Source organism: Cryptotermes secundus, unplaced genomic scaffold (genome assembly GCF_002891405.2).
Source record: "Cryptotermes secundus unplaced genomic scaffold, Csec_1.0 scaffold1475, whole genome shotgun sequence".
NCBI classification, from domain to species: Eukaryota; Metazoa; Arthropoda; class Insecta; order Blattodea; family Kalotermitidae; genus Cryptotermes; species Cryptotermes secundus.
Genome location: NW_019731600.1, coordinates 531567 through 551257, shown reverse-complemented (window position 1 = coordinate 551257; position 19691 = coordinate 531567). Strand labels below are relative to the sequence as shown.

Below are 19691 nucleotides of genomic sequence, written 5' to 3'. Positions count from 1 at the left end.
GCTAGTGGGGTGAGACTAAGTCCCTTGTACTGCGGCCACTTCTGGCCTATTGTACCAGCCCCAGATGATAGGTGAGGGTGATTGTGGAGCAATTGGTGGAATGAAGATTGGCAGGGGAAACCGAAGTACTCGCAGAAAATCCTCCCCAGCGCCCCTTTGTCCACCACAAATCCCTCTTGACCAGACCCCGGGTCGCCGCAGTGAGAAACCAGCGACTAACTGCTTGAGCTAGAGCGCGGCCTTTTATCTGTGGGTATATTCACATTCTGTCTCCATACTTAGCTAAACACTATAGGTTCCTGAGGGCGGTGCGTATATTTCGGGCACTGCCCAACTTTTCAGTAAATTACACTTTTTTTTTCGGAAACTGGCTCTGCTCCTTTCTTCAGGTGACGCAACAGGGTAAGGAATCCAATTTCTTTGGGTCCTTGACAGACCTAATCTCAAAGTCTGGACCAAAACTAGTCATCAAATCGCCAGTCATGATTTTGTTTTCATTCTTAACAAGTGCTGAATATTGTCACTTATCCTGGGGTTCGTGACGCATAATTATAACGGGTTCGCGACCATATTTCACTGTCTCAGATTTGAGACTTCCCTTTTCGTCGCCTCCTACGACTCGCAGGGTCACGGTGGAGGTATTCGACCCCGCCTCCACACGGGGTTACCTCACTCATTAGTTACTCCAGTTTCTATTATCTGAATGAATTCTTAGCTGCACTGCCCCTTATATAGTGTCCGTATCCTAGGAGAATGTTTGTTGCTTGTCCGTTGACACGGTAAAGGCCTTCCGTATCAAGTCGTGTGTTAATTTCGTAGCAACGCTTTGGTTTCCACAAGCCTATCCGTTACCGCAGGAGACGTGCCTAAAGAACCGTTGTCTAGCAATGGACGTCTCTGCAGTGCTTCTCTGACTGCACATTTCCGGCGTTCAGGCATCATGTCACAATATTTTTAAAGGACATATTACCACATAAAATTTCACAACCGGATATGAAGCGACGCTAATGTTGTCATGTTGGTTCAACAGATTAGCGGCAACTTTTGTGTGAATTACAGTTCTCTGCCGCTTCTCAGGGTACCCGACGTGTGCAAGTGGTGTTGCTCTGGGGCCCAATGAGACTATTTCGGATATGACCATCAGTCAGGAAGACTAACAAAAGAGGGTTTACCTACAAATTTAAACTCTGTATAAATCACTCACAACCACCAGACGTACTTAATGCGTACCCCAGGAGACATAAGTACAGTTTTAATATTATTAAATTGGACACGATATCGCAAACTCCGTTTAATGTTCTCAAGATACAAGAATACACATTAAACCGAATCTGGAATGAGCTTCAATAGGTTTATCTTATTCCCAGTTGTAGGTATAGTGAGTGGCAACATGACATAGGCTCCGCATGTATGAATTACAGGCACCAAAATATATTTTCTTCGAAATACCGATTTACATTATTTGATTGTCTTTTTTATTATTTATTTCGATTACAATAACTTTTCTATATTTCTTAGGAAGAAACAAATCGATAGCTGGTTGTGTTGTTGTTAATATATGAACATCTTTGCGGAAGTAACTGACTTTCGCGGACCACACTTCGTCCATTTTGTTCAACTATGTACCATACGTGTACAGGGAGGATATATTTGTCTTTACACGTCTTTTAATTGCCTTCTCGTTAAATTTGAATGAAAGAAACATACAAGTTTACACCTCATCTCAGCGCTAAATAACATCCGAACAGATACAGTGTTGTTTAACATAATACTCCACAAACCTAGTAGGAAACGAATACATATGTTGTTTACCATAAACCGATGCAAATGTACCCTGTGGGCTGTACTGTTCCACGTTCTCTTGCATGACTGTACAGTGGATGACGTAGATATAAGATTATTGTCGCTACTTTGCACTTCGCCTGACCTGTCGACCTTTGTACGATGTTATCTCGCTTCGTATTGGCTCGTTCGGTTCGGTTCGGTTCGGTATAGGTGCTATCCTTACGTGAACATTTCTGTATTCTGTTAGAAATGAGAAACACGTTTATTTCTAAATGTGTTTATGGGTCTGTAAAAAAGTAAAAGTATCCCCGTAACAGGCTGTGAAGGCCCATTGGGTTGTGAGACGCGAGTCTCCCACATTTTCTCTAGACAATCGGTTCACAGATGGCGGTGAGGTCAGCCTTACGCGCCGGCCGCACTATGGCCCACTGGTCGACTCAGTCTCTAACAGAAATGAGTACCAGGAATCTTCCTGGGAGGTACTCGAACACGTGACCTTCGGGCTTGTAACATAGTGCCTCAACCAACTACGCTACCGCGTATCCCGGAAAAAATTCTCTCTCAATGTTTATGTTCCCTGGAAAGAGGATAGGTCACAACAATTAAGCCCCCTGTTGGTCTGCGAGTCTTTATTCAACATATTCAGACCGGCCTACCTTACCAGTTGGGCTACCTCGTGCGCCACCCGAGGTGCGCGCCCTCTAGAGGTTGCAGGTTCCTCCGAGGATTTCGTTTATGGGCCTGTATATGTACCTATTCTGAATCTCTGTGTTTCAGAATGTTCCATCACTTTCTTGAAGCAATACAGGTAATATGTTTTGATAAAAATTGCTACTAGGACTTTAAAATAAACCACCCTTGGCTGTTCTGAGTGGAAATTGAATGTAGAAGTTTTGTCAGATTCACCAAAGAGACATCTCATATTAGAAAGGGCAGTGACTCTTAAAGAGGTAATTTTTGTTTTTGTTTTTCTTAACTTCAGAGTTCCCATTATACGAAAAACAAATTGTTTCTTTGTTTTCTCTGACTGAACATGTTCAGTCCATCGTGACCCTACCCTAATGCTACCCTAATGACACAAAGGAGCACGCAGTAGCGTAGTTGGCTAAAGCACTGTGCTACAAGCCGGAAAGTCGCGTGGTCGATTCCCGATGAGGTAATTGGATTTTCTCAATTGACCAAATCCTTCCGTCCCAACTATGGCCCTGGGGTCGACTCAGCCTTTAAAAGACATGAGTACCAGGAAACTTCCATGGCGTAAATGGCAGTCGGCGAGTAAGTCTGATAACCCCACCGCCATCTGTGAGCCGATTGTGTAGAAAATGTGGAAGCCTCGATGTCTCACAAACCTATGGGCCTCCTCGGCCTGCTACAGGGATAGATTTACCTTTACCGTTACCTTTAATGACTTAAATCGTGAAGATTGTCGTTTTTCTAATCCCTACTCTTAAATTCTTTAGAGATCAAAATACTCTCACCAGAACTCTATTCTCCAAAATCTCAAATCTGCGTTTTCATTTTTCCAGTGCATATGAAATGTGGCAAGACCCGCTCACGGTAATATTACAGTTCAGGTTTCGGAGAAAGCTAGTGTGACAGACATGCGCACTGTGCACGTGCCCTTATCTCTCCAAGGCACGACGGAGCGAAAGAGAACCAAGATTAGTAGAAGATTAAGGGAAAAGGGAAAGCCGTGGGTGAGTAACACCTTATTTTGGATGGGAGAAAGAGTATAATTCTCTTAGAAGCTTTCGACTAAATAATATATTTGCATAAACATGTAATTTTCGTCTAAAAATAAATAAACGACGTCTCCATTAAAAGGACTAGCCATTTAATGACATTTAGGAAAATAATCAGTGATTATCCAGGAAGTCATGGAAGTCATACACCCTGCATGGAAATTGCAGTGGTTTTTATTATGTTAACGCGAGTTGTGGTACTGATTTTGTGCAGTCGGTTTAGCGACTGGCTATGGACGACTGAGAGTTCGGAATTCGAGTTCCGGTAGGGTCAAGCACTTTCACTTCTCCATGTCGTCTAGAGCGGCTCTGGGGTTCACATAGCCTCCTATACAATTGGTACCGGGCTCTTTCACAGGGGTAAAGTGGCCAGGGCGTTAAGCTCACCACTCACCTCCAACTAATGCCGAGTTCAAGAAAATGTGGATCCATACATCCACTCCCCCATACGTCTTCAAGGTGTAGTACATAATTAGTTAAGCACAGAGACAACTCTACTTTTTTACCTTAAGTAAGTGGTAGATACACTACTAATCACTGTTCTTTAGGCGGTTAAATATCGGTAATTTTGCGGTTCTGTCAAGATGTTACGCTTGAATATTTCTCCTGCAGTTGCAGCTGCCCCTTGTCTGCCATGCAAATAAACACTTTTCCTTCTGGGACGCCACACGTTTTATGCTCTTTGTCATAAAGTGAAAACGTACTGGAATTTTCATGTCTGTCCATCCATCTGGCAAACAGCCCGTTGGGGTTCATGTTGCTTTCCTACAGCCAATGTTTTGTACGAAGATTCAGTTCGGTTCTAAGCCATTTCTACAAATGGCAAATACTAGAAAAAGGACATAAGCTCTAGATCGTGTGGAGATCAGTCAGTTGCATTTGATTTATTTTTCAATACTCGAATTTCCCATCTATGTCGAGGTCTCCGAAGTGGTCCCATCCCTTAAGAATTCCGATGAAAACTTGGCGCATTTTCTGATTGCTCCCCTCGCCTGTTACATGCCAAGTTCATCTCTTCCTCATTAATTCGATTTCATAAATATTTCTTTTACTAAAATGCAAATTATGAAGTTCGTTAAGTATGCCATTTTCGCAGTATGCTGCTAATTCCAGTCTTTTATTCCGAATGTTCTCCTCGTCACTTTGTTCTAAGAGAATCAGAACTTTCGTCTTTCCCTTACGATGAGGGTTAAACTTCAACATCCATGTAGAGTAACAAATAAAATGTGATAATATATACTCAAACTTTTATTTTCAGGAAGACATTTTGAAACTATATTGTTTTTCCCCCAAAAAGAACGTTAGAGACCAAGAATATACGTGTCTTTGATATTCTGTTGAAAGTTCACTTTTGAAGTTTTTCAGGTGCTTTCAAAAGTAAGCTCTCAACGAAACCGCATATTGCTGTATAGTAGAGGAGTTATGAGCATCACTTGACCGACCGCCTTGGCTGTCGGCAGCCCGCTTCTTATTCTGGAGGTCCCGATTTCAAATCTCATCTTGGAGACCGGTTATTCTGAGTAAGGAATTTCGCCATTTTGTTCAGTCTCTTCGGGCGAGTGCCAAGGTTTACCGCAGCCTAGGCCCTAGTTATTTACTCCCACATATTGGCCGTGCCAAATCTCTGGCGGTTAGTCGCAGGCTTTCCACCACGGCGGGTTTAGTCCCAAGTCAGGACATGTGGGATTTGTGGTGGACAAAGTGACACTGGAGTAGGTTTTCTCCGAGTACTTTAGTTTTCCCCTGCCTATTCTCATTCCACCGACTGCTCCATATTCATCATCTATCTTCCAGGGATGGTACACTAGACTAGGCCAGTTAGTGGCCGACGTGCTAAGTGGACTCAGTCTCACCCCAAGAAACTAAAAAGAAAAACTGCTTCAACATGACACCGATCTGTTGCAACCTTCCTTTGTAGTATCGGCTTGGTCGGAATGGCGCTATCTCTGCTGCACCTATTTCCACCTTCGGATGGTTTGACGTATTGATAAGGTGTAATTAGTTAGGCTGCCGGTCACGATAGCCGAGCGGTCTAAGGCATGTACTGTCTTCGCTCGCTTGGAAACCGGGATCGTGGGTTCGAATCCCACTCAGGGCATGGATGTTTGGTTTGTGTGTATGCGTTTTTCTGTGTTTGTGTACAGGTAGAGGCCTTGCGACGAGCTGATCACCCGCCCAAGGAGTCCTACCGAATGTGTAAGATAAAGAAAAACCGAAGTGAACGAAGTTCATGGAGGCAGGCCTAGGCCCACTGGTGCTGTAGTGCCAAGGAAAAAAATTAGGCTGGGGGCCACTGCAACTTGTCCTTACAGAACTAATGAAGGTAGGTAGGCAGCTACGGGAAACTAGCTCGGTCGGTTAGCATGAGACTCAGGTTAACGATGTCGGAAATCGTCAGTAAACAAGGAGTTGATTCACTTGCATTGTTCTCCAAACCACACTCTTTCATTTATTGTACTTAAATGCTTATAATTACAGTTTCTTATTTGAACCGACAGTCCACTTCAGTGAATCTACACGTGTTTAGTGAACTAGGCTTCGGAGCGTGCAAGAATCACGCCTGTACAGTTCAGCAGATTGAGGAAGTGGAACCCCACTTTGGAGTTTCAAAATTTCGAGTCCTCTCGGGTGCTGAGTGATACATGCCAGTCCATCTCTCACAAGGGAACAAGGCAACTACGTCATAATGGCGCTTGCGTAGTTCTCATTCGCAGGCAAATATAACGAGTTTTGATCAGGCTTTTTCACTGACTCCTGTAGGCGTGTCTGGTTTCCTGTACCCGAACTAAAATTAATGACTGCTCTTAAGCCTCAGAACTCCAGATTTTGGCGCTGCCAGACTCCAGAAATTTCAACGTAAACACAGTACTGAACATCCAAGACAGTGGAATATGATATTATAAATTTACGATAAAATTTAATTAATATCTAAATGTAAAATTTTGAAATACCCATAATCAATTATGAGCGAAGTTCTCGGTCATAATAAATATCTAGTTTTCATCAAGTGCAACAATTTAATATTTAAAATTCTTTACATATTTCGGCCACTATTGGCAATCATCAGAAAGAACAGCCAACGCTATGACACGATATATCATGCATGTAAATGTTGGCTTTGCCTTCTGATAATGGCCAATAGTGGCCGAAATACATAAAGGATTTTTAAATATTAAATTGTTGCACTTGATGGAACCTTCATGATTATAAATCTGAGCAAATTAAAACATTATTAAATTTATCGTAGACAAATAAATGAAATAAGAAGCACTTTCGGATACTTTTCGCACGCTTGGCACGACTAAATTTAAAATGCAAGCGTACAGTGAAACAGACGTATGAAGGTTATTAGTGCCCTGCAGTTACCTTAGCTTGTTGCCGTTGCCGCTGCTGCTGCTCCTTGTTGTGTTGCAGCTGTGTGTAGTGCGTCTGCAGGAACTCGAGGTTCATCTTGATCTCCTGCAGGAAGGCGATAGCTTCCTCACGCGTCATCTGCTCATGAACAAAACATAATCTCGTTTGTGTTGCACTAGACGAGAAAAAATACATATCAATTACGTTTTCATTCCTTATGCTCTTCCAACGACATATTTAGTCCATCATTAAACTCCTTGATTAATTTTTAGGTAATCTGACGAGGACTGTACAAATAATTAAGACCCTTATCATAAATATTGTCACATTTTTAGTGTTACGTGACTATAGACGGGGTATTAATTAGTGAATGGATTTGTATAGACCACTCGGAACTACATTTTACAGATTACTGACACAACCAGAGTAGTGTTCTCAGTCTATTACAGTCTCCACTGGCCGTTTCCTGGCAATGACTTCTACCGAGAGAGATTCTTCTGCTTCCCGCACTTAGGTCCTCTTGTCACAGCCGCCAGTGCAGAACTGTTGTCAACTGAGAACTAACTGAGTCCCAGGCTGGTTATCATTTCACACCAACTCCCTAGCCTTCTCTTCACAGGCTGACTTTCAACTGAACTGCTGACAACTCAACTACCTCAACTCCGGAACTCGACTGACCTTGCTTATAACATTTCGCCATGAGCCACATAGAAAACACCATTTCCTCTGTTGTACTTGTAGTTCAATAATACCTCGACCGTTGCCTAGAAACGGACGTTTGTTTATTTGCCTATTGCATAGCAACGGCTGTTGTTTAAAGAATCGCCTCTTAGTAACGGGTCTATACGCCACAATATGAATCATCCCCAGCTGTCATATTTCTCGGGCCCATACGTTTTGATGGGTTGAAACGGAGTTTCAAGTTCTTATTTGAATCAACCTCGTAAACATAAAAGGCTGTTTCTCCCTGCCTAGAGAGGAAATTGATTTACATGGGATTACGCAAGTTTTAAAGTTTCGCAATTTGTGTGAACTTTCCCTGGTACAGCTGTAACGCCAAGTTCGTAATATTTGTGCGGTCTAGCTATTAAGAGATTACTTAAATTTCATTTTGAAATCTGTACAGTGTCAATGGTCTGTACTTTTTATAACGCGAATTAGGGGCCCGGAACTTTCTGAGGTACCCAACGCGGTATCCATCCTTTGACACCGAAGATAGATCCTGTATGCTTATTTCGTAGCTTTTGATCTTACTGAAGGTGTAACACTCAGTCTTGACCCCTGACTCAAGACCTGTGCTATACTGCTCCGATCTGTAGGATGGAAGAGACATGTACTATGTAAGTTCAAAATTAATTTGCAGATATGTATTTGGAGGAGGGGGGGACTTCCTGGTGCTCGGCAAGGTCTTCAAAGAAAGTCACTACAAAGTATAAGCTGATTAAAGACCTTCACATCTTTTATATCAATATGAACTGTTATTTGTGACTGAAGAATTCGGTACAGTTCTTGTACTTTTCATCGTGTAATGACTATACATAAGCGTTTAGTACTGATAGGAAGAAATCTGAGGTTCTGGTTGGATGAGAGTTAAGATTGCGGTCTTCTGGGTTGTAACGCCATGTAGTATTGTGACATGATGCCCAAAAGCCGGAGTAGTAAATTCAGAGTAGAAGTACATTGCTGGGCAACGATTCAGTGAACACATTCCCACGGAAACAAATACGCAAGCGACAATCGAATAACTGCCGTTTCTATGCAACGTCGAGGTAAACACACATCTATAACAATTGAGGAATTGTTAGGAAACGATATTTTCTGTTGAGTCTGACCCGAGGCTATGTAATGAGGATAGAAGGCGTGTGGCGTTCAGAAGCCCGTACGTACTCGTATATGACTATGCAACATTATGATAATGAGATTGTTCGCAACATCGGACAAGGCGAAGCCCGAATCAATAAGTATAAAAGGCTTAAACTTGGCGGCGGTCAGGAATACGACCGTTCAAGTGACTAGACTGCCGTGGTAGCTAATTCTACTAGAAATAGGGCATAATCTACTGTACTGAGCCTGGACTGACAGAGGCCTTGTATATATTGTACATATAAATAGGAATTAAGATTAAATTTGTAAATATATGTAAATACTGACAATGGACTTACTAACACAGACTATGACTGACAAATGACAGACCCGACCTGTCGTCAGAGATGGCGCCCCAAATGGACAGGAGAATAACTTTCATATAAAGAAAAAAAATCTGGTCATGATCCCCAGCAGGTAGACAGACTGACTGACCTTCAGTCGCAATGTGACTTTGACTTTGACTTGACTTGAGTGGACGCGGGGTCGAATACCTCCCTGCGAGTCATAAGAGGCGACGAAAAGGGAAGTCTCAAATCTGAGACAGTAAAATATCGTCGCGAGTCGCAAGGGACTCGGACCCTAGGAAGACTGCGCTGGCAAGGACCAGCAGCATATAAAAAAACAGACCCGTCCTCTCGTCAGAGATGGCACACCACAAAAACAAGACCGTAACGGTCAAGCAGTAATAAATATCTGGTCATGAGCCCCAGATTGGGCTCGACACCAAGACTTACAGACTGACTGACAGTCAATCGCAATGTGACTTTGACTTTGTGTGGAGGCGGGGTCGATTACCTCCACCGTAGCCCTGCGAGCCGTAAGAGGCAACGAAAAGGGAACCCATTGCCTGGGGGTACAACTTGGCCACCCTGTTTTTGGGCTATATAAATACGGGGACCTGGACTTCCAGGTTGGGGGAGCCTCGAATCTGAGACAGTAAGGCTGAAAACCCACTGACGCGACTCGTCGCGAGCGGCTAGCCGCTCTTTGTTGCGCGCGTCCGTTAGTTGTTCATATTAGGCGTGCGACAGCTCTGCCGCCTGTGTGCCGCGTTCCAAAACTTAACCGCGCGCGGCTCATAAAAGCAATACAAATAACGGCCGCGAGCGACAACACTCGACAAACCGCGCGCGGCTTGTCGCGTCAGTGGGTTTTCAGCCCATAATGTGGTCATGAGTCCCGCGGGACTCGGGCCTAAGAATGACTGCGCTGGCGAGGCCCAGCAGCAATTGTAAACGACAGACCGATCCTCTCATCAGAGAGGATGTCACATAAGGGCTATAACTGAAAGTGTTCAGTTGGAAAATAAAATTACTGGTCGCGAGTCTCAAGGGGCTTGTCGCTGAGACGAACTGATTGGCGGTAAACCGACAGTCGTAAAGTAGCTCTGACTCTGATTCTGACTCTGAATTGGAATTGAGGAAGTCTCTTGAGATGGCAGTCGAAGATGGTGGCAAGGAAGGAATTAGGCAGTGAAAAGAAGACTTTATATGTGCTACAACGACAGTGAGACTGTTATAAATCTGTTGCCAGGATACGACTAGTGAAGACTGAAAACACTAGTGTGTGTGTGTGTGTGTGTGTGTAACGGTGAACTGTAAAGTGCGGAGATTGATGATTACCTTATAATTGCCTTTAGTTCCGAGTGGTGTGAAAGTGGTCAGTAAATTCTATCATCCCATTCAAACCCAGTCTAATAATCGCATACCCCTAAGTCGTGACAGTATTGTGCCTATCATAATGTATCCAAGAAGACAGTAATCTTAAACAAATATTTACTTTATAGGCCTGTACACTTTGGCATGTCAAAATTCACTAAATTTTCCTTAAGTACATATTACCGAGCATTAAGATAAGTACCATCGTTACGATGAACATGAGGAACGCAGAGGTACATATTAATTTGTAAATCTAAGAATTATTTGTGCCTCAGAGAACTCATTTCTGTTACGTCATTACCATGAAGAGTACTCGAAACTCAGCTCTGTTACCGTCAGATGGAACTGTGAATCCTCCTGGCTGAGTAATTGTAAGCCGCCGAAATGCAGTAAATGAAAGAATATTGAAAACAAAGAAAGAAAACTTACTATTTCTCTATTCAGTAAAGGCTCCATGCGTTGCTTCGGGTCATTCGTACGTGTTTTATAACTTACACATTCACCGCTCAACTACGGTCCCAGAACTGTAACTTAGCGCATGCATCGCTGGAAAAGGAAGGGTAGAAGACAATTTTGTTACTACTGCCAAGTCGCAAGGTTTCATTCACATATTGCGTGATTTCTGAACCAGGATTCGTCACCGTCTTAGTTACGAACTAGAAACTAAGCCTATATAAACTTCTTGTTTAAGGTAGAAACTCGTTTGAAAGATGTGAGATTGCTTCGACCCGTGACACCCAGTAGAGAATATTCATTTGTCTCTACAGCGCCGTATGATACGAAGTTTTGAAAATGCCACACACACATATACTGACAGTCAATAAGTTGGTGCAGTGGCCGCAAAGCGTCGTACGGGAATTTACTGCCAATATGTTTCAGCAATGTTTTCGACAGCTATATCAACGTTGGCGGACTTGCATAAGGGCCAACGGCAACTATTTTGAGGGTTGATGTGGGTCTGTGTAAGTGTATGTGAATACCTTGTAATATGATGCGATGAAACCACATTCCACTAACTTAATAACTCTACCACGTATGCACTGAGCGATGAAATTAAAATGAGAATAGAAATTTATACCATGGCCTCCTAGTAAACACCAGACAGAGAACAGTTGTGGTGGAGGTAGAGTACAGAATAAAGTAGGCCTAGTTAAATACGTTTGTTTAGGTCATGTCACTTTATGCATTGAGCGACGAAATGGAAATAGAACCTTACATGGTCTCCTAGCAACCACTAGGCAGAGGACGGAAAAGGAGGAGATAGAAGGGTTTTCTGTTATTGAAGAAAGTTGGCCCCAGTTGGAATTCATTTCTTTAGGTCGGATTTGTTTAATACATGCTGAGACAACCGGAGGGAAGACAGTTGCGTCAGCCGGGCGCGTTTCGTGACAACGGCCTCTCCCGAGTGGTACTTAGGTGTAGCAGGTGTAGGGAAGCAACAGTGGAGTACTCGAGCGTCTTCTTTTATTAAAGCAAATCCGATTGTACTCCGACGGATTTTGTTCTACGTAGTGAGGAGGTGATAGATCATGTCAAAGAAACGATTTTCTTTTTAATTTTATCATATTTTGAAAGATGTCACTACCGTTTCTTAAAGGAGTTCCTAGATTTGGGATATTGACCCGGTAATCATCCATTAAGAAAAGTTTTTGTATTCTTTTCAGTATCTCCAGGAAAGTCCTCAGATTTATTAAACAAGCCATGACCAATTCTTTTCACATCGTTCCCAGTCCGGTTCATCTAGTTACTATAGGATTCTGACGATGGTGTATAACACACAGAGATATTGGGTTTTCGGACTTTATCCATCGTCCTGGTTTTTAAGATAACTAAGAAAAATACGACGTTTCGGAAACCGGATCTGTTTCCGTCCTCAGGTGAAGGAAAACACCTATTCTGTTGGGTCCCTTAGAAAGAGCTAGCCTCAATCACTGGACCTAATGAGGACCTGAGGACCGAAACAGATCCAGTTTCCGAAACGTCGTATTTTTCTTAGTTATCTTAAAAACCAGGACGATGGATAAAGTCCGAAAACCCAATATCTCTGTGAGATTCATCTAACTTTTGATAAAGCGTCTTGACTAGCAGAGAAGACATAAAACTTTTCTAATTACACCAAAAATCAGAAACGGAAAACGAAGATATTAGTATATTTTTTCATGGCTGATCTCAGATTTCCATAGTGTTTGTTAGGTTCCGTGTTCCAGCAAAAACGAGGAAAGAACTGGTTGGTTGGTTGGTTGGTTGGTTGGTTTTACGAATGAAACTCTGAATAAACAGAGTGAAGACTGTGTTAAATATACACACATCTCAGGATTCAACGTTTCTGTGCGGTGCGTTCGTTGCGAAAAAAAGAAACATGTTTACACTTTCATGGTGGTTGTCGATCGCTCGCCTCTCCACCGTAATGTAGTCCGAAGAACAGAGGGCGCAAAAGGGGCGTAAGCGTCTGTACTGAAAAAGTGATCTGTACATATTACTAAACGACGTCTTTCAAGCTAACTTTGTTTCTAGTGTCCATAATTTCACAAATTATTTTCACGGAGTGAAGAAAAGAAAAATATAATATAGTGGTTTTCGTCCTCTTGTTTCATCCAGAAGCTAGTCGAAGGATTTCGATGAAATTTTATGTTAGGTTTATTTACAATAAAATTTATAAGGATAATTTAAATTTAGGACTTGTCCAAAAGAATAAATCTCAAATTTTAGTCGATAAAATTCCTCAAAAACAGTTCACCTTAAAATAATTTTATGTAATCAAATACATATGTGATCAATTATTTATAACTGTGTAACAGTATATTCATACACAGTGTGTCCAGGTTCTGTTAGGACTGTGTTCATTAAAAATACAAGAAGTGAATTATTTTCAAGATTTCATTCTTTTTATTCAAAATAGTCTCCTTCTGAATCAGTAGATAGTTGGAATCGATTGAAAAGTTTTCGAACACAGTCACTGTGCTCCTTTTGTGGAGCCGCATTTAAAACTGCGGTCCATTCCCTTTGGATGTCCTGGATGGTGTCGTGACGGTCTCCTTTCATAGCCAACTTAACTTTTGGGAACAATCAGAAATCTGCTGGAGCCAAATCTGGCGAATACGGAGGAAAATCAAGGACTGTGATCCCTTTTCTGGCCAAAAAATCGCGCACGATCTTCGGTTTGTGGGGTGGGGCATTGTCGTGGAGGAGCGACCAGGAACCTTGCTCTCGTGTATTTATAGTTATAATCTAGATTTATGTAATGTAAGCTACTTCACAAAAAAATTAAATACCTTAAAAATGCGGCCTTCATTTTCCGCTCTTTTCAGTTAACGGTATACAGGCTTGTATTCCAGTTAATCAGATACAAATTTTGTGTCTTCTTGAATGAGCGATCGACTCATTTCGTGGCCAACTGAGTGATTATTACCTTCTCAAGAAAGAATTTGTCGATATCATATATTTTGGATTGCTCTCAGCGTCGTTAAATAAACCACGGATAAATAAATAAGGTGTATTTTCCGTGAGATTGGTGTCAGATATCGTGTTCTTATGATAGCTGTTGGTAGCGGAGTTTCGCGCTGAACAATAACACGGATCATCCCGGAAAAATGGAGTAACTATTGAATTACCTTGTACCGGAACGCTGCATTATCTGGAATTCCCTGAAGGAGACTGAAGAAAGCCATGCAGGAGCTTTGAATACGATGGTGGATTTGTGTGGAAAGTTTCGCAGATAACATTTGAATACCAAATATTGCTGTAATACATTTTCAGTTTAATGTTTTGGAATGGAGTTAGTTCGTTCCTGCTCCCAGAGAGCGATATGTTTATCACGGCCGTGGTTATTTATAGCTGAAATACTTTGCCAACAAGCAAAAAAAGAGGAGATCCTAAAAATGTCTCATTTTTATTGTCGCAATGCCCGTCAAATGTCCATATTCACGTTCTGCGTCATTGGATGTTTCGATTGTTCTGTAACGGGTGATTATAATAATGGTTTGTTGTGTCTGGTGCAGTAACTATAGAAGTGTCAACTGGTTCCTGACGGATGCGTGTAATAGTATAAGTGTCTATAAATCCAATCATCCAATCCAAAACCAATTATTATCAGTCACAGAATCCCGGACACATGACAATACCTTAGTGTTTCTTTAGTATCTAAGTTTCAAACGAGTACTTTGGCCCTTCTGCTTCTTTATGGTATTTCTGAGCCTTTGGCTTCCTCTGAGAACTTTGTTTCCCCTGAGTAGTTTTGGTTTCTTTCGGAATATTTCGAATTTTCTGTGAGTAGTTCAGTTGTTTTCTACTTAGACCTCCTCCGGATTTCCCTCCACACTTCGGGATTTCCGTACCACACATAAATCCAGATACAGTGGGTGCTAATTGTGTGCGACAAGACAGACCAGACAAAATATTAACATAATCTCGCTCTTCAGTTTAGCTCGGCACGAATTTTACAAACACTGTATTAAAAACTGGAGAATGTGAAATGTTTTAAATATTTGGGTAGCTTGTTAACAGGTGATGGAAGGTGTACGTGTGAAATTAAATCTAGGATTGCCATGATAAAAGCTGCATTTAGGAGGAAGAAAAATCTTTTCACTAGCAAAGTGGACTTAAATTTGAGAAAGAAAGTAGTGAAATGCTACATTTGGAGCATGGGGCTGAAACTTGGACACTTAGGGCAGTAGATCAGAAACACCCGGAAAGCTTCGAAATGTGGTGTTGGAGAAGGATGGAGAAGATCAGTTGGACCGATTATGTGAGAAATGAAAAAGTGTTATTTAGAGTGAGTGAGCAGAGGAATATCCTACACGAAATAAGAAAACGGAAGGCTAATTGGATTGGTCGTATTTTACGCGGTAACTGCCTTCTAAAAGAATTTATTGAAGGAAAGATAGAAGGGCGGATAGAAGTGACCAGAAGACGAGGAAGAAGACGTAAGAAGGTACTGGATGACCTTGGGGACAGAAGAGGAAATTTTCATTTAAAGGAGAAAGCTCTAGATCGCATCAAATGGAGGAAATGTTTTGGAAGAGATTGTGGACCTGTCGTCTTGACAGATTACAGATGAATGAATGTATTAAAACTAAGCCACCCTTTGCTTACTGTTATTGAAGATATATAGAATGAAACTTACCAGACCCTCCTGCAGGAATTCCTCTGTGGCCATTGTTACTCCCTTCTCATCGCCCGTCCAGAAGATGTACTCTGCCATGTCCAGAGGCGAGTATTGCACTCCTGCGTAAGACGTGTACTTGTCTGCCTGCAAGCATGGAGGTACGTGTCCTTGGTGTGGTCGTAAGGGTGAATATGGTGCAACTGACTTCTGACGTTCATATGCATTTTATTTCCGTTTTCTTATTGACCCTTAAATTATAATGATGGGAGCAATATAATTCGCCAGACTTACGTTCTTCAGTTACTCACTGTTAACACATTTCAAGGTAAACGAAATTGTAACTTGTAGATAAACATCTCAAAGTAGTAAGAAAATGTGCGGCAGTTCTGGACTGTAAGCCCCTAACCATCAAAATCAAAGAACCAAGAAATTATCAACTGGCGAAACTGTCAACCTTTTGGCATGAAATTTCGTCACTTTAACTTAGTTTTATAGAAACTTTAAAATGAAAAAAGAAGGCTTCTTAAAATTCAAGTTACTAACAATTAACAAAGCATGCGAGTCTTTTTTACTGGATCATGAACAGTGAATTTTTAGGTCATCTGGACTCAGTTTGCGATACACTTCTCTATTCCTAGGTTTAGCCATGAGTAGGAAACAAAAGAAACAATGAGGTTAGTAGAATCATGAACGAAATCCAAAATCTGTTGGAGTTGTCGCAACTTTTCCACCTTCGACAATTTGTTGCCGAAATTTTATAGCCATTACAAATTCACATAGATGATCATGAAACGAAACAGTCGGATCAATTGTATGAACATTAATTGTAGCACGAGAAAATACATGATATTTTAAGTGACTCCTAACAACACCTGCTAAAAACTACAGTACGGAAGAAATTGTTGAAGGATATTTGGGACAGAGAATTCGGACCCGCACTGATGTGTCCTGTTCATCACATCAGAAATCTCAGTGAATTTGCAGAACATAATCCTGCTTCAATCTGAAGGATTACATACAAAATGTGGCCTTTGTTGAAAGAGGCTTCGTTTTATGGCACGGCAGTCGGGAGATGTTATATGATAAATATCTTATTTATTCGTACAGGTTATCAAGATAAAGCGTTACTACCGACTAACGTGTTCGGATGGAGAGACATAAACAGATCCTACTTAATTTGGGTGGAGGAATGTGTTGACAAGCGAATACTTGAAAGGTCAAGGACAGGCAGTAAATTCATTCAGAATTTGATTGGGGAAGCGTGGCGAACGTTTGGAAGAACTTGATGGAAATGGGACGGCATTAGGAGAAGTGTTAGGAAAATTATTTATGAGGACTTCAGTTAGCTTAAAGTGAAACATAATCCTGTACAGTGACAAGCTGTGGCGTTATAAATGAAATGCTGGGCGTTACTCTCATAGAGTTAGTTGTAAGACGGGACAGTATAACTTAACATTATATATGTATATATCGTCCGTCAGTATTGCAACACTTGTTTATTCACTACTTAATTTTAATTCTAGTTTAACATTATACACTTTGACACTACATGTTTCGGCCCCAAACGTCCATTTTCAGGTGTCTTGATAAGTTACAAATATTTTATTAAGTTATCAGAGCTTGAAAAGAACCTAAATGTAGCCTAAAATATGTATATTGTACTCTGCTACAAGCCGGAAGGTCGCGGGTTCAAGTCCCGATGAGGTCATTGGATTTTTTTTCACTTGACCTAATCCTTCCAGTTAGGCTCTGGGGTTTACTCAGCCTCTAACAGAAATGAGTACCAGGAATTAATTAAATAATTTTCCTGGGGAGTAAAGCGCGGCCGGCGCGTAAGGCTGACAACCTTACCGCCATCTTTGAGCCGATTGTCTAGATGATGTGGGACCCTTAACGTCTCACAACTCTATGGGCTTTTACGGCCTGGTACAGCGATAGATTTTCTTTTTTTTTTTTTTTTACTTACTTCGCTTTTACAATATAAGTACATTCCAAGGTTTTGCACTCATAATTCTACTGCCGGAAATAATTTAGTAGATGGTCTTGAAACTTGCAGCATTTGAAAGGAGGAGCTTGTTTTCAACTATATGTATGCATAAAAGGGAAGTTTCAGGAGCTACCAGAATGGCTGAAACAGATCTCCGGTATGTAGAACTGCGGGAGCTGGTACCGAATGCTAGAAATGACCTAGTTTGATACAACTTTTCTCTATAAGTCTTTTAATTTTTTTCAATGGCTCTTCCAGCCCATTCAGAGCCCTGGCCTCTTGTCCAGTTCCGTAATTACTTTTCAAAAACGGTAGGACTCCTTGGACGCATGATCAGCCCTTCCCAAGGCGGCAACCTAAACACAGGACAACATACACGTAAACACAGAATAAGCGTATACAGAAACACACCAAACATCAATGCTTTAAATGGGATTCAAACCCACGATCCCAGCGTCCGAACGAGCGAAGACAATAAATGCCTTAGAACGCGCGGCTACTATGACCAGCGCATCAGTCTTTAAAACTCAGTGGTAATCATATATACCACCTGCTTTAACAGTATAAACTAAGAATTTTTCTCACAACGTGAATTCGTCGGTTTCATGGCACTATCGCGTGTCTGGGGTCCCGTGACGAATACTAACGGGCTCTGGGTTGGCTGATTGGATTTATGAACACCTTATATAATTAATTCGTACCTACAAGCAGTACAGCGCTATCGCTGATTTACACAATTTACAGTTAACCGCTACACACGCACTAGGATTCTCAATCATCGCTAGTCGTATCCTGGTAACGGAATTAAAATGGTCTCAATGTGACTAAATATTCTAATCAGACACTAGGTCTTTATAGGCTTACTTCCAATTTTTCTTCAGCTACTAACTTCCCGTGGCAGCGGCCTCCGTAGTCTAGGGGTAACGTTCCCAACTCGTGACTCAAAGTACGCGGGTTCAAACCCGACGGAGGTCGTGGAATTTTTAAGGGCGGAAAAATTCAGGGAACAAGTCCTCCGGGAGGTACTTTAAGCCGTGGGTCCCGTGTCGTAGCTTTACGGCATGTAAAAGAACCTCATGTCTCCAAAGGAGGCCACTGAGCAAAATTACGGACCTTTCCCGCCCAACAGTAGTCTCTAACTCCTCTGGTAGATGGGGGAAGCATTAAATATACCGCTCAGCTAGTAGAGGCCGATCTTGCTGGCTGGGCGGGACTGATGGTAAGCACCAGTACCGGTAGGATATAGAGACTGGTAGAATATCATAGAGGGAAACATGGGCAAACCCACCCTCTCCAATAACTAACTAACTAACTAACTTCCCGTGGCTATCCCCTATTGACGGGGGAAACACCGTCTCATAGTTGGTTGAAGCACTATTCTACAGCCAGAAGGTTGCTGCTTCGAGTCCCGATGAGGTGGATATTTTCAATTGACCTAATCTTTCTAACCGTACTAAGGCCCTGGTATCGACTCAGTTTCTAACAGAATTGAGTACTAGGAATCTTCCTAGGGGGTAAAGGGCGGCCGACGCGTAAGGCTGACAACCTCACCGCCATTTGTGAGCCTACTGTCTAGAAAATGTGGGAACCTCGGCGTCTCACAACCCTATGAAACTCTACGGCCTGTCACAGGGGTAGCTTTACCTTCTTTTATCCCCTAATGACAACTTCTAATCTCGTACTCCGTCTAGTCTTCTTGCCATTTCTTGTTCAATTGCCTTGGACTGCCGACCCTTCAGAAGCCGACCTAATTCTCTAATCCCCCAGGTCAAAATCAAAGTAAGAATATAGTGAAGATGGATTTCAGGAATGTAGGTTGCAAGGTTCGAAGGCGGACGTATCCAGTTCCGGATCGTGTCAAATTGTCGGTTTTGGGGTTATCGATGGTTCTGCTACTGTTACGAGTATATACGATATTCAGAATTATGCTATGTACTTTACTTTGCCTAAGTTTAATACTTGTAGTGTGAAATGTTTAGTGCAAATAAGGACAACACAAAATTTGTATTTTTGTGCACCCAAAGAATAGGACTAGCTAGTGTTCTTTCAGAATATTGGTATTATGAAAACAATAAATATAGACCTACATGTATAACGTTACTATGAATAATTATTTTAACAGGTTCCAGTGTTGTATTTGTGTGTATGTTGTGCATACTGCTCGAAAGATAAACTGAACCATGGAAACTTTTATT

The 19691-nt window shown here is 41.8% G+C and overlaps 1 protein-coding gene across 1 annotated transcript in view; it reads right to left on the bottom strand.

The window, feature by feature from the left end:
- The window catches only part of LOC111867293, a 148235-nt gene that overhangs the window by 15908 nt on the left and 112636 nt on the right, over positions 1 to 19691 (bottom strand). Inside the window, exons 7-8 of the mRNA XM_023857016.2 lie at positions 15528 to 15653; positions 6894 to 7019 (exon numbers count right to left, since the gene is read on the bottom strand). Coding sequence (XP_023712784.1) covers positions 6894 to 7019; positions 15528 to 15653 — 252 coding nt within the window. The remainder of the gene's footprint in view (positions 1 to 6893; positions 7020 to 15527; positions 15654 to 19691) is intronic.